This window comes from Schistocerca piceifrons, chromosome 2 (assembly GCF_021461385.2).
Source record: "Schistocerca piceifrons isolate TAMUIC-IGC-003096 chromosome 2, iqSchPice1.1, whole genome shotgun sequence".
In the NCBI taxonomy this organism is placed as follows: Eukaryota; Metazoa; Arthropoda; class Insecta; order Orthoptera; family Acrididae; genus Schistocerca; species Schistocerca piceifrons.
Genome location: NC_060139.1, coordinates 720,585,801 through 720,608,231, shown reverse-complemented (window position 1 = coordinate 720,608,231; position 22,431 = coordinate 720,585,801). Strand labels below are relative to the sequence as shown.

The 22,431-nt window shown below is 40.1% G+C and overlaps 1 protein-coding gene across 1 annotated transcript in view; it reads right to left on the bottom strand.

Moving 5' to 3' along the window:
• Window positions 1-20,007, bottom strand: part of LOC124776246 (26S proteasome regulatory subunit 7) — a 64,507-nt gene extending 44,500 nt beyond the window's left edge. Inside the window, exons 1-3 of the mRNA XM_047251111.1 lie at window positions 19,857-20,007; window positions 19,066-19,103; window positions 5,511-5,684 (exon numbers count right to left, since the gene is read on the bottom strand). Of these exons, the coding sequence (XP_047107067.1) occupies window positions 5,511-5,684; window positions 19,066-19,103; window positions 19,857-19,929 (285 nt within the window). The 5' untranslated portion in view covers window positions 19,930-20,007. The remainder of the gene's footprint in view (window positions 1-5,510; window positions 5,685-19,065; window positions 19,104-19,856) is intronic.
• Window positions 20,008-22,431: the final 2,424 nt, after the last annotated feature.

Genomic DNA, 22,431 nt, shown 5'->3' with positions numbered 1-22,431 from the left:
CTTCTCTCCAACATATCATAGAAGTGGTTATTTTGACAAGAAGCGGGGTAGGTGAGCAATTTTTTTTTTTTTTTAAATACTAAATCCTGCTTATCCCTAACGATTAACCATTTTGCTTTAAATGTGTACAATTCCTTGTGTCATGCCATGACCACAAACAAAGCACAAGGCCACACAATGCTTGTTGCTGGTATGGAACCTAATGTACATTGCTTTCACATGGCCATGTAGCACTCTGAATTGTTAGTGACACAAACAGGCTCTTCATTCACGCTGCCAATCATACTACTTCAAATGTTGAATAGAAAAAAGCTTTTTAAGTGAAAAATAAATTCCATATATGCGAAGTCTCACGCACTGCTATAAGTGAGTACCCAAACACCGGGTTTCTCAGCTAGTCCTATAACATGATTTACACAGACTATAATAAAACTGACTATGGTAAGATAAAATGCACTAACTGATCTCAAATAATATGAAATGACTTGAGTCCCAAGTTAAAGAATCGAAACCCAAAAATCCATTACCAACCAGCCATATGAAAATGTATAAATATCAACACATATGAACACTTTAGGTAATTACTACATTTGCTATGGACTTCTTAAAAAGAAAGGCAACAATAAACAATTGTTTGTACTTTCTTTTTGTAATTTACACACTTCAATAAAAGTTTGGAATATCACACAGTTTACTACAATGACTTCTTATATAAGATACACCCATTGAGGTTTGTACGATACCTTATTAACACAATAATAATTCCTTCTGAAAACAAGAATAATTTATGTTACTTACAAAAAAAATCATTACAAAACAAAGCAAGCTGTCTCCTAAACAAACATTTTGAAAACAGAAGCAGTGAAAATCCCTCTCTCATAAAGACGATTATCAGTGTTCAGTAGTATGTCCTCCCCACACACAGATGAGGTTCCATTCTGTGAGGCTTGCTCTGGATGAGACCATCAAGGTCCCACTCCTCTATGGCAGCTTAAGCGAGATCATGACGACTGTCAGGTGGATTCAAATGCTCCGCAATGGCCACCTTCAACAGGTCCCATGCATGCTCAATTGCATTCATGTTGGGGACTGTGCTGGCCAATGGATTCAGTTGATGTTGCACCTTTGAAGGTACCAAGACACGATGCAGTCTTGTATTGTCATTGACTAGGATGAAGTTGTCACCAACATCACGTCTTTAGGGCCTTACTGTCATTTGTAGGACCTCTTTGAGGTATTGGTGACCAGCTAAATTGTCGTACATGGGAACTTAGGGATCCACTGTCCCATCATTATTGCTCTCCAGAACATTACACTTCCACCTGCAAACAGATGGACTGTATTGGTGTTCCTGGTGTCATTTAGTTGTCCTCTAAACGCTAACATATCTAGTGTTTGGTCGCAAACCAGTCCTGGTCTCCTCAGCATACATGACATTACTCCATTCTGCAATGGTCTCATGTTGATCTGCAGGACCCTAGGTCCTTCGATTCCGTCGGTTCCATTTGCTTAGTGCCAAACTTCTCATTGGCCTCCTGAAATGATGCACTGTTTGGTCTGAGATACAAATATCCCTGTTGTCCCAAGAAGACATTTCCAATATTTATAGCAGTTGATGCTGGGCACCTGCGAGCTGACAGTTGGAGGAAATGATCCTGCATTGGTGTTATCATAGGAGGATGACCACTGCGAGGTCTATCATTACATTTACCATCTCTCTGTACTTTCTCCACATCTTAGACATACCACGTTGAGTGTCATGTAACCGACTGGCAAAATCTTGCTGTGTATGACCTGCTGTGTGTGAAACCACTATCTCGACTCTTATCGAAGTGTTGCATGCCTCTATGTGGCACGTTACTGCAGTGCCGAACACTAACAAAGTGAATGAAGCTGTTGTTGATATTGAACTGCTTGCTGTGTGCCGCTGTGGCAGCAGTATGTTTACATGACAGGGAAACTGCCACAAAGCATGCCAGTAGTAAACACCGTCCAGTATATGGGCTCTAACTGGATAATGCATGAAGTGCCCAGGTCAATGAGACCTCTAGTATTTTAGACTATATTTTACGATAGTACTCCAATTTTTTGTTGAGCGATGTATATTCCAAAGATGATTTTGCATGAATAGATTGATATAAGATAGTATTTCCTTTGCTACATGCTGTTATACATAGTTCTTCATTCTTGTTCAGTACAAGTATGGAATGCGAGCTATGTGTGTGTTGAGTTAGCATGGAGGTTCATCTAATTGTATTATGAAGTGAAATGCAATTACTAAAAATATATCTATTTGACAACAGAAACTCAACCAGAGCTCATATTATTTAAGAAAACAAAGCCCAGCATTCCCTAGATCAGTATACGAAGTTGCATTTCAGTATCTAACACCGACATGGATTACAAGCCTACAACTTTCAACAGCGAAGAATAATAATAGATACGCACTATGAAACTGCTGAAATAAATTCTACCATTGTTACCTCTCTCGACAGTGTGTCACTATCTCAGCATGCCAAGTTCTGTGAAACTGTGACCAGCTGCCCAAATTTAAATTTACTTCAAAATGAATGAATCGACTAGGGTTATAAGAGGGTGGTGACAGACTTTATTCCTCACCTTTTTTATAGTACTTTTTAATTTTGCGCTTTCTCAATCTACTTAAATTTTAACACTTTTGCTACATTTTATACCAAATGTTCATAAAATCTTCAGTTTTACCATAATCCAAGTCTACTTCTACATAACACAGAACATCACACAATGCCTTCTCCAATTCTACATCAATATTTGATAGCAAGACTCTTCTTCAACTGTGTGTAATTGCTTCCTTGTTTCAGTGATCCACTAGAAACAATAATCCTTTCTCTCTATCAGGTATCAGCTATACAGCAGTTATATTTAAAATTCTAGATGTACAACTCAAACTTCCTTGGATTCAGGATTTCATTAACTAGTTTGGAATACCCTTTAAATGTGTAAAACGCCCTCCATAGAGACTCAGATCCTTTATGTATGTTTCACTACATAATTTTTAATATAAACTGTAACATCTGAAACAAATGAGATACTTTTCTTAACAGAAAATGATATTGACGAAAGAACAGGCATGCAGACAAAATGACAACAAATATTTTCACATCTATGTCAAAAGTATCATCACACTGAATGAGCTGCTATGAAGAACAACTTAAACCCAGATTTTGAAATGGTTATGTGCCTTTTAATAATACTAATTTCTCCCAGGCCCTTTATAAAATGCCTATCTGTTTCAAGAGAAGACACATACCAAAATCTTTCTTGATACTTTTGAATGCGTCTGTGCTTTGGGAGAATACAAATACACCAACTTTAATGTGTTAAGAACTTTCTTGATACTTTAGCATTAAAGTAACACAGGTAAATATGCAGAAATTAATGTTTGCCAGAAGAGAGCAAAGTCTGATATCAAAGCGATTACTTTGTACATGTCAAAGATATACGGTAATTATTATTTACAGCACATATATTAAAAATTGATGCACAAGATGCAATTCAAAATTCAAAGTACTCAGTGAAAAGACAAAAACTGTTGAAAATAGAGCAATTACTAAAGAAGTCAGAAGTTCATATATATATTTTTTCCTACACAATTGCTATAGTATTCCAAACACTTCTGGTATAGTCAGCAGTTTCTTCAAAGCTTTGGCATAAATTTCTATCATGTAATATTTTAGCCAGTTTGCACAGAGTTTTGCAGTTTATACCTTTAATCAAAATGGTTTGAGGCAAGCCAGTTTCTGAGATGTTAGAAAAGATGAAAGTCACTAGGTATGAGAAAAAGCACTCTAAGGGCGAGTATACAAATCCCCTGTTGAAATTTTTTAATTGTGGGCACTATTGCCCCATAGTGCAAACAGTTTTTGACTGCTTATTGTTTCAGTCACAGTTCTCAACAAAGCTGCCAAGGAAACTTCTGGAAATTCTTGAGAAAGGTGATTTATCAATACTAAAGAATTTAGGAGTAAGAGACCACTCACCTAATAGCTATGACCAGCAACCAGCTGTCCACAAGAATGAATACTCATTGCCAAAACTTTGGCCAGGAACAAAGGTGACCACCCAGTAGCCCAACACAATGTTGAGCATGACATGCATGGTTTCAATGTCCACTTCACAACCCACACCATCTGCTTCTTTCCCTCCAGCACAAGCTTTTCTGAGCTACATAGTGGGGAGTTATCCTTATAACACATCCTTTGTTCCTGTACTACTACTGGCCTCAATCTCTGCTAACTCACTGTCCCCACACCCTCCAACCAATACTTCCCTACCTTTGTTTGTCTTGTGCCCTGTCACGCCTTCCCAATTCATGCCTCCATGTAATCTCCTTTGAGTGCTGCACCATTCCTGGTTTATGTTTGTCGCCTGCTTAACCCATGCATCTACCACCCCTCTTTCTCGCATCACTAGCCTGCACACCTGCGTCCTTCCTCTGCCCCTCTAGTTGTCTGTCACCAATACCCCACCCTTCCTGCCTCCCCCCCCCCTCCCCTCCCCCCCCCACTAATGAACACACACGACGATAACCCTTTCCCCATTAAATAAAATGATTCAAATGGCTCTGAGCACTATGGGACTTAACTTCTGAGGTCATCAGTCCCCTAGAACCTAGAACTACTTAAACCTAACTAACCTACGGACAAAACACACATCCACGCCCGAGGCAGGATTCGATCCTGCGACCGTAGCGGTCATACGGTTCCAGACTGTAGCGCCTAGAACCGCTCAGCCACTTTGACCAGCTTTTCCCCATTAAACCTGCCAAACTGCTAGCCAAGTGGACGCATGTGAGCGCGCGCGCTCGCTATTATATCCACCTGTGTGGCTTATTTCAAAGGTTAAGTGCCAGACTACACATCCTGAAGGATTGAGATTCTATTCCCAGTTGGACCTAGGATTCTTCTTCTTCACAGATCACTTCTGTCACATCTGGAAATGATTTGACAATGTAAAAATTGCCAAGTTCAAACATCAGAGGCAGGGTATATAGAACCATACGTAGTAAAGCACTTCTGCGATCTAACCAACCTTCAGGTTGAGGGTGGCATTATGTGTATTTAAAAATCTAATCCCTGATTGAACCTCACAAGACTGGCCAGAATGGTTGAAACTCACACATTCTGAAACAGTCTTGCAGAATCAAGCAATAATGAACAAGAAAGATATATTCATAACTTACTACGCTCAAATGAACTTATCACTACTGCTAATCACACTTCATACACAATCAATTCCTAGTTTCAAACTTCTCACAATAACCATCTAAAAATTTCTGACCAAGTATCCACTTTTGAGAATACAATAATGTACTTGTTCGAGACTTTAAGAAATGAAAGTGAAGGAAACAAGTAAAAATGAGACAAATCAAACAAAAAAATACAAAGAATATGGAACATGGTATGAAATATACTTCAATCCCAGAACTCAGTTACAAATGTAGATTTAGAGCTTAAAAGCAATTCACACACCTGCAATGGCTGTTCATTCTGCAACGTCTGTTTATCAGCTGCTAAGTCCCACAATGCTGGAGCTGCTAAACCTGTGTCAGATTCTTTTATTCCTGTCAGCTCATTGACACGTTTAATTATGGTCTGGATGTCATCTTCTACTGCTTTTATAGTTTTTGTATACTGTCCCTGGCCCTGAAATACAAAAAAGGATTCTCAGAGAAATAACAACTGGTAAGCCTTTGCTGACAAAAAACCAATGCAAGAATAATTTTAAGCAGATCAAAATGGAGGAAAACTGACTGGTCAGCTAAGTTGAAAAGGGCAATGAATCCTCACACTACACATCGTAAAATATCGTACCTAATACTTTATCAGGAATCTAGATAACCCATAAAACATTAAAACCACTTATCTAAATACAGGGCAAGCCATTAACTAGACAAATTGCTGCCTTTTTTTGTGAATACGAAACATAATCCATCAAAATGTGGTACACCAAAAGACTGTGCCAGAACTACACTTCTCTACGGTGAGGTACGATTACCACAGAGCAAAGAATATACAACACAACCATAGTACCATCATGACTGCCAACAACGCTGATACAATTTTTTGGGCACACAATGTATCAAGTCTTGGGCACCCATACCAAACAGTGGTGAGAGAAGTTTTCTTAAAATGACTGAATGTTTAAAGAGACCCTCTTGTTGCTGTGGTCTTTGGTCCAAAGACTGATTTGATGCAGTCCTCCATGCAACTCTATCCTGTACAAGCCTCTTTATCTCAGAATAACTACTGTAACCTACAGCCTTCTGAATCTGCTTACTATATTCATCTCTTAGTCTTCCTCTATGATTTTTGCCACTCATACTTCCCTCCAGTACGAAATAGGTGGCCCTTTGATACATCAGACTGTGCCCTATCAACAGATCCCTTCTTCTGGTCAGGTTGCACCACAAATTTCTTTTATCTCTGATTCCATCTGTCTTCTTTGACCCGCAACAAAATGATACTGTGGTGTGTGGCGTCACTATGGCACAGAGTTTCTGAGTTGGTTGTATTTGTAGATGTGTTGTATTTGATGGTGCCCTCTGGTGGCGGATGTGGACATGCCGAGTTTAATGTGTGGTATTGAGTTAGTTGGAGTTTTGGTTGTCATTGTACTAATATCGTTTCGAGTTTAGTAGTTGGCGCGGTAACGTGGGTTATGGAAGTGTTGAGCGAGTTAGTAGGGTTTTTTCTTGTTTGTATGTTTGGCATTTTTGTTAGGTCTGATTAGTTTGGTATTTGCTTTGTGGAAAGAAGTCTAATTTTTTTAATTGCATTTTTTGTTAGGTATGGATATTATAGTGAAGCTCAAAGTATATCATTACATTCTGAGACGTGAGATGATATGATGTCTGTCATACAGTTTCCGCAGATGTCTAGTTTTATTGGTTAATATGTTAGGTGGCAACAACATGAGGTTGATGATAGTTCTGGCAGCTCAGACCAGGGACATGTACATGTGACGTTGTCGGCCTGAGAGCGTGCATGCGTGTGGTGGCCAACCTAGGTGGTATTGTCAGAGGATTTTGTTGGTAAGAAATTTCTGTTTTGATTTTACTCTAGTAACTGTGATGTTTTGTGTGTTGTATATTTATGGTATGTTGATTGTGTTTTAATTGATGTAGTGAATGTAGGGTACTGGGTTTTTGAGTAGTAGGTTTTTTGGTTCCACCTTTTTGGGGTTGTAGCTCCCTGCCGCCGTTTGATAAGCAGCAGCCAGCAGCAAGTCTCACTCTTAGCTCACTTACTTGTATTATAGTTTAATTCTTAACTTCTTTGTGTGTTTTTGGGTACTTCCATAGTTTACTTCACAAATCTCGGGTGTATTATAGTATTTGAGAGTTGTAGCATCGCATTTTAGTACCCGTATAGTGTAAATTCGTGTAGTTGTCAGTCATCTGTTTTGAATGGCTTGTGAGATAAAAAGAGAGGAAAAAAATGTTAGGGATGGATAGGGACTGTGCCTGTTGTGTACGGTTTCAGGGGGAATTGACCACCGTCCGTAAACAGCTGGAAGCTGTGTTAGTCGTGATCTACAAGCTCCAGGCTATTGCCTTGGGCCACAGTGACAATGGGACACCCGAGGCGAGTGCTTTGGCACCTCTGGAACCTGTAGAATTTGCCAGGAATCTCTGATGCCACTGCGCCCTCTGATTCGGACATCCCTGCCAGACGGTGATAGGCAAACCATGGCGGGGTCACGAATCCCTGGGCGGAAGGCAAAAGTTGGTGCTGGCCGCAAGGCTGTACCCTTACACCTCTGTAACTGGCTTGAGGTACTGCCCACTGCTGAAACTACTTCTCAGCCAGCAAGGGCAGCCTCACCTGTTGCAGCAGTGGCCGGTCCTTCCTGAGAGGTCCAGACAAGTGCAGAGGGTGGGATTGCTTGTCATTGGGAGCTCCAATGTTAGGCGTGTGATGGAGCCCCTTAGGGACATGGCAGCTAAGGACGGGAAGAAAGCCAATGTGCACTCCATGTGCATACCGGGGGGGGAGTCACCAAGATGTGGAAAGGGTCCTTCCGGATGCCATGAAGGCTACAGGATGCAGCCACCTGCAGGTGGTGGCTTATGTCGGCACTAATGACATGTGTCGCTATGGATCAGAAGAGAATCTCTCTAGTATCCGGCAGCTATCTGAGTTGGTGAAGACTGCCAGTCTTGCTAGTGTGATGAAGGCAGAACTCGCCATCTGCAGCATCGTCGACAGGACCGATTGCGGACCCTTGGTACAGAGCTGAGTGGAGAGAGTGAATCAGAAGCTCAGATGGTTCTGCGACCATGTAGGCTGCAGATTCCTCGACTTGCGTCATAGGGTGGTGGGGTTTCTGGTTCTACTAAATAGGTGTCCACTACACAAAGGAGGTGGTTACACAGGTAGCAGGGGCTGTGTGGGGTGGACTGAGTGTTTTTTTTTTTAGGTTGGAAAGTCTCGGGAAAGATCAAAAAGGGCTCCAGTCTCAAAGGGTACAGGGCAAAGAAACGACGAGAATCGACAAAGCAATAGTCGGTATTATAGTTGTAAATTGTCGTAGCTGTGTTGGAAAAGTACCAGAGCTTCAAGCACTGGTAGGAAGTACTTAAGCTGAAATTGTTATAGGAAAGGAAAGCTGGCTACAGCCAGAGATAAAATTTGCTGAAATTTTTACAGAGGCACAAACTGTGTTCAGAAAGGATAGATTAAATAAAGTAGGCAGTGGTGTGTTTGTGCCTGTTGCTGGTAGTTTATCTTGTAGCAAAGTTGAAATACATAGTTCCTGCAAATTACTATGGGTAGAGGTTAAACTCAACAAATAATAATTGGCTGTGCCTACCAAACCCCATCTCAGATGATATAATAGTTGAACGGTTCAAAGAAAACTTTAATATTATTACAAATAAATACCCCACTCATACATTTATAACTGGTGGATATTTCAATCTACCCTCGATTTGTTGGTGAAAATATATGTTCAAAGCTGGTGGAAGACAGTAAACATCTTCCGAAATTGTACTAAATGCTTTCTCTGAGAATTACTTCGAACAATTAGTTCATGAGCCCACACGAATTGTAAATAGTTGCGAAAACACACTTGACCTCTAAGCCACAAATAATCCTGATCTAATAGAGGGCATCATGACAGATACTGGTATTAATGAACACAAGGTCATTTTAGCGAGGTTTAAAATCAAATCAATCAAAATCACTAAAAATAAACGCAAAATATATCTATTTAAAACAGCAGATAAAAATTCTGCTTGATGCCTTCCTAAGAGCGAGTCTCCATTCCTTGCAAGCTAATTATGTAAGTGTAGACCAGATAAGGCCCAAATTCAAAGATACAGTATCGACAGCAATAGGTAGATTCATACCACGTAAGTTAATGAGAGACAGGACTGATCCACCATGGTACACAAAACACGCCAGAACAGCGTTGCAGAAGCAATGAGAAAAGCATGCCAAATTCAGAAGGACGCAAAATCCCAAGACTGGCTATGTTTCACGGAAGTTCGAAATTTAGTGCAGACGTCAATGCGAGATGCTTTTAATAGTTTCCACAATGAAATATTTTCTCAAAATATGGCAGAAAACCCAAAGAGATTCTGGTCATATGTAAAGTACACCAGCGGCAAAAAGCAGTCAATACCGTCACTGCGCGATAGCGATGGAAATGTTAATGATGATGGTGTCACTAAAGCGGAGTTACTAAATACAGTTTTCCGAAATTCCTTCAGGAAAGAAGACAAAGTAAATACTCCAGAATTTGAAACCAGAACAGCTGTTAGCATGAGTGACATAAAAGTAGGTATCTTAGGTGTTGCAAAACAAATCACTTAAGAAAGGCAAGTCTTCCAGCCCAGATGGTATACCGATCAGGTTCCAGACACAATAGCGCCTTTCTTGGCAATCATATACAACCGCACACTTTATGAAAGGTCTGTTCCTAAAGACTGGAAAGCAGCACAGGTCAAACCAATATTCAAGAAAGGAAATAGGAGTAACCCACTGAATTACAGACCCATATCACTGACAATTTGGAGTAGGGTTTTGGAGCAAATTCTGCATTCAAACATTATGAATCACCTTGAAGAATATGACTTATTGATACATAACCAACTCGGATTCAGAAAATATCATTCTTGGGCAATCTTTATTCCCATGAAGTAATGAGTGCTGATGACAAGCGACCTCAGATCAATTCCATATTCCTAGATTTCCAGAAGGTTTTTGATACCGTTCCTCAGAAGCAGCTATTAATCAAATTGCATGCATATGGAGTATCATCTCAGTTGTGTGACTGGATTTGCGATTTCCTCTCAGAGAGGTCACAGTTCGTAGTGATGGACGAGTAGAACAGTAGTGATATCTGGCGTTCCACAAGGTAGTGTCATAGGCCCTCTGCTGTTACTGATTTATGAAAATGATCTAGGTGATAATCTGAACTGCCCCCTTAGATTGTTTGCAGACGATGCTGTAATTTACCGTCTACTAAAATAATCAAATGATTGATTCCAATTACAAAATGACCTAGAGAGAATTTCTGTACGGTGCAAAAACTGGCAATTGGCATAAAACAAACAAACCTAAGGGCTGTCAATTCAACTAAATACATAGGAATTACAATTATGAGCAACTTAAATTGGAAAGACCACACAGATAATATTGTGGGGAAAGCAAAACAAAGACTGCACTTTGTTGGCAGAACACTTAGAAGATGCGACAAACCCACTAAAGAGACAGGCTACATTACAGTTGTCCGTCCTCTGCTGGAATATACTGCGCGGTGTGGGATCCTTACCATGTAGGATTGACGGAGGACATCGAAAAAGTGCAAAGAAGGGCAGCTCGTTTCGCATTATCACGCAAGAGGAGTGAGAGTATCACTGATATGATACGCTAGTCGGGGTGGCAGTCACTGAAACAAAGGTGGTTTTCTTTGCGGCGAGATCTATTTACGAAATTTCAATCACCAACTTTATCTTCTGAATGCGAAAATATCTTGCTGACGCCCACCTACATAGGGATAAATGATCATCATAATAAAATAAGAGAAATCAGACCTCGAACAGGAAGATCTAGGTGTTCCTTTTTCCCCACACGCCATACGAGAGTGGAATGCTAGAGAAGTAGTATGAAAATGGTTCAATGAACACTGTGCCAGGCACTTAAGTGTGAATTGGAGAGTAGCCATGTAGATGTAGGTGTCAGTTTGTTGGTATACCTGTGGCTGAGCTATGTTCAAGATAAATACCCGACTCCACTTTTTGGGGTTGTAAGTGTTTGCTTTTTGGTATCGGTAGCTGCATTTCAGTATACTTCCCATTCCTGCGATTTTGTTGGTGTAGTGGAATGCTGAAATTTAATTTTTTTATATTATTTGTTTTGGGGTGGTGCAGTGTTTTGTAATTATTGTATATTTAGCTTGTCCCTGCCATAAATCCCCAATTTTCCACAGTTGACAATTAGTTTCATTTTTTGTCATTTTTATTTTTGTTCACATTTGTTGCATGTTTATGTAGTGACATCATTGCCATCATTTTGTATACAATGGAAGTAGCCATTTCTGCCATACTGATGACGTCTTAGGTCAAAGCAGACAGGTGGAATCTGACACTTCTGTAACACCATCACCTCTTCATTAGTTATGTGATCTATCCCATCTAATCTTCAGCATTCATCTGTAGCACCATATTTCAAAAGCTTTCATTTTCTTCTGTCTAAGCTATGTTTTACTTCCACACACATTTACACTCAATACAAATAAAGGGTGTATCAAAGAGAATCATCTGATTTGGCACATCCATATTTCTGAAACTAACAAACATACAATGAATTTTGTTTTTTAATGAACGGAAAACTCAAAGTTTTCTTTTTTTCGTACCTTTTCACAAGTGTTCAATACGCCCTCCTTGAGATGTACGACATATGTCAATGTGGTATTCTAACTGTTCCCACACTGCAGAAAGCATGTCTTAAGTTACAGCTTCCGCACCTGCCATTATGCGATGTCTCAGTTCATTCATTGTTGTAGGAAATGTAGGCACATAAATTGAGTCTTTTGTAAACCCCCCACAAGAAATAGTCACACACAGTCAGGTCTGGTGACCTTGGAGGCCAGTAATGGAAGGTTGAATCATTTGGTCACTAATCCTTTGATTTAAAAATTCCCACACTTCCAGATGGGAGTGTGGTGGTGCCCCATCATGTTGGTAAATGAAATCGTTCGAGTCAGTCTCTAACTGTGAGAAAAGAAAGTTCTCAAGCATATAGAGATATGTGCTTCCTGAAACAGTATTCTTGGCAGAGAAAAATAGACCACATGCCTTTTACTGTGGAACTGCAAAACACATTAAATTTTGGAGAGTCATGTTGTACAACTACATGTAGTTGTTCCATACCCCATAGCCTCACATTATAACAGTTCATCTTTCCATTTAAATTGAATGTTGCCTCGTGACTAAAAAGTAAGCACGGAAAAAAACTGTCATCCTCCATCTTTCCAAGAACAAAATTAGAAAACTCCACACATATTATTGTTTGTCACCTTCACGAAGAGCTTGCAGTAGCTGAATTTTGCATGGTATCACATGTAAATGTCAACGCAACACACGTCTGTTGGACATCGGGGGCACATTGAGCTGTCGAGTTGGGATGTCTGTGTCAGACACTCTGAGATGGCCCAGCGATTTGCCTTACACAAACAACCTGTTTCTCTGAATTGTTCATCCCATCGTCTAATGCTCTGTGTCAATAATCCACACCATACCGAGTACGAAAGTCACACTGTACAGCTATTTACAACCAGCACAACGCAAAATGTAGAACACAAAATGCTTTCGGTTGTCCCCACACCAGTTTTACTAGAACTGAAGTGGGTGCACACTGCTGCTACCTAGTAGGAACCATTTAAAACTGAATAATTTGCTCTTTTCAACAGCACATTGTTCACGCACATATCTCAAATAACATAATAGTAGTGACCTTTTTTAATCGGATGATTCTTTTGACGCATCCCGTACTTTCAGAAAAGGCTTCCTAACTCTTAAATCTGTATATGATGTTAAATTTTTCTTTTTCCGAAACACTTTTCTTGCCACTGCTAGTCTATATTTTATATCCGCTACTTCAGCCATTGTCAGTTGTTTTGCTGCCCATATAGCAAAACGCTTTTACTACTTTTAAGTGTCATTTTCTAATTTAATTCCCTCAGCATCATGTGATTTAATTCAACTACATTCCATTACCCTTGTTTTGCTTTTGTTGGTGTTCACCTTATATCCTCCTTTCAAGACACTGTTCATTCCCTTCAACTGATCTTCCAAGCCCTTTGCTGCCTGACAGAATTACAATGTCATCATCAGCAAACCTAAAAGTTTTTATTTCTTCCCCCTGAACAATTCCTACTCCACATTTTTCTTTGGTTTCCTTTATTGCTTCGTCAATGTACAGATTTAATAACACCAGGGATTGGGTACAACCCTGCTTCACTGCCTTCTCAACTGCTGCTTCCCTTTCATGTTCCTCTACTAGTAACTGTGTCTCCTATCTGTAAAAGTTGTAAATAGCCCTCCCTCCCTGTATTTTACCCCTGCTACCTAACAGAAACCCTGTACTGGAATAAAATATATAACATTTCCCTTGAAGTTCTTTTGCATAGACTTGTGGCCTTACACACAAACCTACACAAAACTTCGTGAAGCTAAATATGTGGCTGTGACGGAACTTGTACCAGTCACTACGATGGGGTAAAGTAATCCTCACATGTCTTCAAATAGGGTACAGTCAATTACTGCATGCCTTTACACTCAGGGGGAGGGTCTTTCATGTGTGATACCTGTTGCATGCCATCTTAATAGAGTGCATTTTATATTCTGATCAGACGGCAGCAGCAGACGTAAGTGGGCAGCCAACTTCTGTTTCAGGTAATGGTGAGTTTAGTGTTGCAAAGCTTTTAAAATTTTGTGAACTGTCTGAACTGCAGTCCAAGGTCTTCAGATGGAGGTAAATTGTAAACAATACATTGAACTGTCCCCTATTCGCAGCCTGATCATGACGACTTCATCCTGTCCACATGATTGGTCCGCTGCAGCTACACAGTTGGTTTCACTAACTGCAGCTTGCTGTCTCTCAGTCTGGTTAGGTTCCGTTGGAAGGTGAATCTGGTTGAGAGTTTGTGAAGCCAATGAATATGGAAAAAGGTAAGAGAATGATTTGTAGTGTAGTCTGGTGCCTAAGATGCACAATATTTGACACACTTTTCATTACACAAAATAAAACTAAGTTGTAAATTCAGGAGACTTAAACCTGATAATGAATATATATCTGACTACTATTTTTATGCCCACCTGTGCACATAAACTACAAAAAATGCAAGTGGAGTCCACTATGCAAGTTTTATCCCTCAGTCCTTGCCAATCATCATCCAACAGTTACACGGCTTTCTGACTCAGCGGTATGATGATAGCCTGCAGGTAAACTGTGCACTGTCACAATGGGTTCCCTGCAGGCCTCCTTAGCTGCTAGTTTATTTCACTTTCCCGGACTGTTACATCTCTTAGAACCTTGCAAAATGCTACCCACTTCTCCTGCTGTTCAAGGACGGGTAATTTGTCCTGTAGTAACTAGATAATTTTGTCTATTGGATACATCTGCTGCAGTGGTTAGCAGGCACTAAGTGAATCAGAGCAGGTGAGAATTTTTCGGCTTTGGTGTCACTTTGTTTGCTGCTATATCTTCAGGTTTGCAAACAGCTAACCGCTAAAAAATGTAAATTGCTTAGGGAGCTGACACCAGAAGACCGTTGTGGAAGACTAATATTAATCAAAGCTATCTATAACATTAAGCAGCACAAAGTAAGGACTGAATTGACCTCATTATTGAAACAGAACTGTTAGTTATGCATGAAAGATATACCAAGAATTAAGAGAAAAAAAGACACGAAAATTCTCTATAACTGGAGGTGAATGTGTGTTCACGATGCAGTACACTTGAGCAGTATTCAAAAATTGTTCACACTAGTGTTCTACATTCGACATTACAGAAGTATACGATTCCACCTGTTGCTTTGACCCACGACACCAATATGGCAGAAACTGCTACTTCCAGTGTATTCAAAGTGACAATGCCGTCACTACATACACAATAATGTCTCACTCCGGAAATAAATGAAACTAACAGGACAATGGCGAAAAATTCAGGGTTTAGGGCAGCGACAAGCTATATATATCACACCGCACCATCCCAAAACAAATATAAAAAAATTAAATTTTAACATTCCCTACACCAGCAAAACCACAGGAATTTCAAATTTCCCTTGCACTATATAGCTCAACCGCATCTATTTTTACCAAAAAAATCAACACCCACAACTCCAAAAAGTGGAACCAAAATCACAACAACTCTAAAACCCAGCCGACCTACCACGAATATACAACATACAAATAAATCAATTACTACAGAATAAAACCAAAACAAAAATCACTTACCAAAGCCTCCGGCAATATCAGCTATGTTGATCCCCCCCCCCCCCCCACCACAACCCACCCACCCACCCACACACACACACACACACACACACACACACACACACACACACACACACACACCAGCACCACATATAGATCCAAGCTGCCAGAACTCTCGTCAAACTTTTATTGTTGCCACAAACGTGACACCTAACATATTCAGCAATAAGACCGAACATCTGCATAAACTGTATGTCTGACATAATAAAATCACCCATCTCAGAATGTAATGATACACTCATGAACGTCACTGTCATATCCATACCTAGCAAAAAAGCAAATAAAAAATTGGAACTCTTTCCCCACAACAAACATCAAACTAATCAGACCTCACAAAAACATCAAACACATAAACGAGAACCCACCGAAAACACTTCCACAATCCACATTACTGCAGCAACTACCTAAACTCAAAACCATGTTAACATGATGACAACCAAAACTAACATGAACCCAATACCACACGTTTAACTCAGCACGTCCACATCCACCACCAGAGGACATGATCACACACAACAACATGACCTCTACAAACACAACCAACTCAAAAAACACTGTGCCATAGTGACATCACACACCACACCACCATTATGTCATGGGTCAGAGCAGACAGGCAGAATCTGACACTTCCATTAACTTCATATGTGCACCACACTTTCTTAAAATTCTGTCAAACCGAAGTCAACCATTCAACCTTCCCTACTACTGTCATCATGTCCCATTTCATATCACTTTGCAACATTATGTCTAGATATTTAACTGACTGTTGAGCATTACACTATTACTGCTGTATGTGAATATATACAAGACCATTTTTCCTACTTATCTGCATTAAGATACATTTTTATACAGTTAGCGTAAGCTGCAATTCATCACACAAACTACATCCACGTCACCTTGTATCCTCTTACAGTCAATGACAACTTCCTATAGGCTACAATACAGCATCATCAGCAAACAGCTGTAGTTGCTGCTCATCCTGCCTGTCAGATCATTTATGTACAGGGCTATTACAAATGATTGAAGCGATTTCATAAATTCACTGTAGCTCCATTCATTGACATATGGTCACGACACACTACAGATACGTAGAAAAACTCATAAAGTTTTGTTCGGCTGAAGCCGCACTTCAGGTTTCTGCCGCCAGAGCGCTCGAGAGCGCAGTGAGACAAAATGGCGACAGGAGCCGAGAAAGTGTATGTCGTGCTTGAAATGCACTCACATCAGTCAGTCATAACAGTGCAACGACACTTCAGGACGAAGTTCAACAAAGATCCACCAACTGCTAACTCCATTCGGCGATGGTATGCGCAGTTTAAAGCTTCTGGATGCCTCTGTAAGGAGAAATCAACGGGTCGGCCTGCAGTGAGCGAAGAAACGGTTGAACGCGTGCGGGCAAGTTTCACACGTAGCCCGCGGAAGTCGACGAATAAAGCAAGCAGGGGGCTAAACGTACCATGGCCGACGGTTTGGAAAATCTTACGGAAAAGGCTAAAGCAGAAGCCTTACCATTTACAATTGCTACAAGCCCTGACACCCGATGACAAAGTCAAACGCTTTGAATTTTCGGCGCGGTTGCAACAGCTCATGGAAGAGGATGCATTCAGTGCGAAACTTGTTTTCAGTGATGAAGCAACATTTTTTCTTAATGGTGAAGTGAACAGACATAGTGTGCGAATCTGGGCGGTAGAGAATCCTCACGCATTCGTGCAGCAAATTCGCAATTCACCAAAAGTTAACGTGTTTTGTGCAATCTCACGGTTTAAAGTTTACGGCCCCTTTTTCTTCTGCGAAAAAAAACGTTACAGGACACGTGTATCTGGACATGCTGGAAAATTGGCTCATGCCACAACTGGAGGCCGACAGCGCCGACTTCATCTTTCAATAGGATGGTGCTCCACCGCACTTCCATCATGATGTTCGGCATTTCTTAAACAGGAGATTGGAAAACCGATGGATCGGTCGTGGTGGAGATCATGATCAGCAATTCACGTCATGGCCTCCACGCTCTCCCGAGTTAACCCCATGCGATTTCTTTCTGTGGGGTTGTGTGAAAGATTCAGTGTTTAAACCTCCTCTACCAAGACACGTGCCAGAACTGCGAGTTCGCATCAATGATGCTTTCGAACTCATTGATGGGGACATGCTGCGCCAAATGTGGGAGGAACTTGATAATCAGCTTGATGTCTGCCGAATCACTAAAGGGGCACATATCGAACATTTGTGAATGCCTCAAAAAACTTTTTGAGTTTTTGTATGTGAAAATATCTCAAATAATGAAGTTATTGTAGAGCTGTGAAATCGCTTCAATCATTTGTAATAATCCTGTATATCTCTCCTACCTGCTTCACATGGTCCTCCCCGCCCAAGTATGACACCTATTTGATGTTCACCATTTCTCTGATGGCTCTATATAAATTTGTCCATATCCAGCCCACTAACTATGAACAGTACCTCAAGTTTGATAGCTACAATATCTCCATACTAAAACATCCCTCTCATATTGTCTGGCTATCTACGGACAACACTTCTGAAGCGTCGGACAATCCCTTGCCCAATATAGTGAAGGTCTTCTTAAAGCTTTCACAGAAACATATTACCCTCCAAACAGTCCACTAGTTGATCATCAGACATACATACAGTTTGTTCCATAAAAGTGGTATGCTGCCACCCACTCAATCTACAAAAAATTCCTATTGCATATGAATGCCACTACGCCAATCTCCTTGGCACATGGATCATATCCCTGTGTAGGATCCAGGTGCAAGAACTGTTCCATGCAACCACCCAGTATATCCTATACCTATATCATGACAGGTATATCCTACCATATCAGTGACAGGGCTACCTATGAAAGCAGTCACATCATACACTAGCTCTGACGTATCTTCTACATAGTATGTTTTATGTAAGCATGACTGCCCACAAACAATCCATACTAATGAATGGCCACCACCAAGCAGATCAGAGTTGACTACACAGCAAAGAAGTCGCTGCTGAATGTAAGGTACTCTACTCCAATGGCTGCTTCAGAATCTGTGTCATCTGGATCCTCCCCCTTAACAGCTGCCTCTCTGAATTATGTTGATGGAAACATGCTCAAAAAACAACCATGAATTTCACAATTCTCATGGTATCAGTCTCTAATATCCCCCCGTCTCACAATCACACTCAGCCCTCAGAAGCCATATGTATAAGTAATTCGTGCACAACTAGCATATTGAGTAACAGCTGTAATTTACTGTTATTCTGAGTCTTTATTTACTCTGATCACTCACAACAATCACAACACACACATCAGATATCAACAGCAAAGTTGACACTGTAAGCTTAAGCAAATATCAAGCGTCTTATTGACATACAACTCCCAGTCAAAATAAACTTTTTTAAGGCAGGTTTTTCAGCTGCATGACTAGTAAAAAGGTGTTACTTATAATAATTAGGTACCTACAAATCACATAATTTTATATAAATGGCTCATACACAACCAAATTTTATGACATAAAAATTTTGGTACTTACATATGTCTTCAGAAGTGCTATATCACCTTCATCCAGAGCTGCAACAGAAGACTTTTCTGTAGTTTCAAGTCTACTGCAATCTTTCGTATTTTATAATCTTTAGTAGTTAATATTCATAATTTATTCAGTCAATGATCATTTGAAAATGATGTATGATTTCACACACACACACACACACACACACACACACGCTTGTTTAATGAAGACAGGACAAGTGGTCAGCACTGGTCTTGTTGAAAGAACCATCCTGGCATTTATCGGAATTGCAGAAACCTTAAATCAGAACGGCTCAACAGATGCATTATCACATTCGTGTATACCCGAAGCACAATTCTTAAATTTACACATCCCTGAAACAAGTTGGCCTAATAACACGAAAAACAATTAACTAATATTCATTTTCTAGTAACAACTCGTGTCTCCTGTTGTCTTGAATGGCCTTGTGATGCTTAAAAGCACGGTAAAGGCTATTACTTAAGGTGTATAAACTATGGTAGAGCAGCATGTCCAGTCAGTGAAGAACCCAACTGCTCAAAATCTAAGCCTCTTGGCTTGCAGCCTTGCTTTTAAAACTTTACGGTATTTTTATACTTTTGCGCACAGAGCTTGTAAAAAATGATCAGAAACATTATAAACTGAACGAAAACCAACCATACATAAACTGAGCACGGATTCTTCTTCAACTTCACACTGCTTTAAAATGTCACGGAACACCAACACAGAAAGAGAGAAATCTTACTGACAATCGTCCATTTATTAAATTACACCCAACGTATGAAAGCTACACCAACCTTTAATCTCTTTCTCTTCTTCTTTTTCCTCTTTCTTCACCTTTCGCATGTCATCTCCAAGAAAATCTGGCATTATCCCTGTTTAATTCTAACCTCAACGAACACAACAAAATGACAATCCACTTCCAATACACACAGCTACATTCAAAGATGCTATACCTCAAAATCGGAAATGGGCAAAGCTCCTAACACATGGTAGTGCACACGGTAGAGCACTTCCGTTGCGCCAAAATGTAGTGGAGTTCGTTTTTCCGCCGGTTTGCGGATTGCCGTTATTTGCGCATGAAAACCGCATATACACTGAGTTTAGAAACATTTTTCTTTTTGCAGTAATGTTCCATACTATGTCCGCAATATGTCTGTATCTACGTTCGTTGCTCGTGTCCCCATCTACAACAGCGGCAAAAGTTTCACCACGTGTATGCCCATCGTCTCCACACCGAAGCTGGCAACAAACATTTCACGTTGTGTTGAAGTATTGTGTACTACGCTAACTTCACGGAAGAGAATGAATTAATTACATGTGGCGCTGCAGTAAGGCCAGTTCACACTTGCTGTCACATCACCTGAAAACATTCCATAAAGCCTTTCAAATGGTGGCTTTGTCACATGCCACGTCGTTGTCATGGTTTCTCGCAACTCCTTGGTTTCTAGAGAGAGAAGGTTTGACGGTGTCGTCGCCCAGTAGCATCGGAAGTTAACCTACTTTCCCCGCATTCACTCGTATTATAGCAGTAGATCAGATATCTGAAAGCGGAAGGTTACTTATGTTTCACAATAAAAGAACAGAGCTTACACTTACACTGTGCATAAATAAGCACATAAGTTGATGAACAACTACCATTAAACAACATTTTAAGTTAAAATGTTATCTCTGTTGAAACAGAAAAATTCAGTTATTTCTGACGTGATCAGTTATGCAAGAAAAAGTAATGGATAAGATAACAAAGCCCTATTTACTCACTTATAAATATTGTTTCATGTGTCTGTATGTATATATTTTCGCTAGGAAATAAATGTCGGTATTCTGAAATGTGGTTTCACTTATTAGTACTTTATCACACAAACTCATCAAGTACAATAGCGATTTTGATCGAGATAAACTTACGCTTCAATGTTCTTCTTTGGTATACCACTGTAGGAGTGTGCAGACAGCATCAGCTAAATGAAAAATCCGTACAATACGGACGTTTATTTATATACGAAAGCCGACTTAGGAATTTCCCCTCGTGTGAGACCGCTTGTTCAAGATCGAGTGTGTTATCATAATGCAAGAGCCATGAATTGTCTCGCCACATTTTCTCACAGGCACCACAATACGTCCTGACCGTACCATCGATTAACAGTTTGTCCTTGTGGCACGAATTCATGGAAGCTAATCCTTCAAATTCAAAGAAAACTATCAGCATCGGTTTAAGATTTGACCAAGCTTCTTTTGGTCTTGGAGAACCTATCCTGATCCATTGTGAAGACTGAAACTTGCTCTCAACGTCATACTTGTATACCTACCTCTCATCACCAGTTATGATTCTCTCAAGAAACATCTCGTTCTCATTCGCGAATCCAAAGCTCTTCACAGACTGCGAGGTGAAGGTCTTCCTGGTATTGACTCATGAGCCTTGGGACGAACTTGGCGGCAACACTATGCATTCCAAGATAATGTGTCAGGATTTCATGACATGATCCAACTGAATTGTTACATTCTTCTGCAATCTCTCGGACAGTCAGTATTCGATTGGCAAGCACATCTTCGTTCACGTTCCTGACATGAGCGTCGTCGGTAGCCATCAGCGGGCTTCATGAATGATGGTGAGCTTTAACTTCCGTCTGGCCATTTTTAAACCATGTGAGCCATTTGTAACACCCAGTATGGCTTAAGCACCCATTAACACAGGCTTCCTGCATCTTTTGGTGTGTGAAATTTATGATGAAAAGTGTTTTGATCAGTTTTCAAACTTAAAAAAGAAATCATGGCCACTGATGATGGAAAATCTGAACCAAGCTAGAAAAAATGGTGCAAGCGTGTTGAGTTGTCTAGCAGCAAAGAGCAGTTTAGTGAATTAATTAAAATTGCTCATTTTTTCTTTGAAGTGCCAGCATATAACACGCGTGCTGAGATGTTGTTCTCCTTAATACAACCAAAGTGGATAAAGGAGTGAAATAAGCTGACAGTTTAATGTGTAAAATTTTATTTGCGCCAACAAAAGGAACTTTTAAACAAGATTCAACTCAGTGAAAAATACACAAGGGGCACAGGATCTAAAAACAATACATATACTTGATGTGTAAGCTATAACCTTTTTATTTTGTTAATTTGTTATCTAATATAGCCATACGATATCATCATAAAAGTGAAGTAACAATGTTTCATTTGGCTGTCCTGAAATGGTTTAGTTTGGATCTCAATAGGAACATCACCGTCACTGTTTTGCAGCAATCGCACTTTCTTATCTAAAAAAGAACCAGTACTGATTACCTGGGCTATACTACAGGTAAGAGGGATAGTAGTCAAACTTCTTTTTTTTTTAAAAAAAAAAAAAAGCGCCTTTTTAGAACAGTTAGATATGATATCACA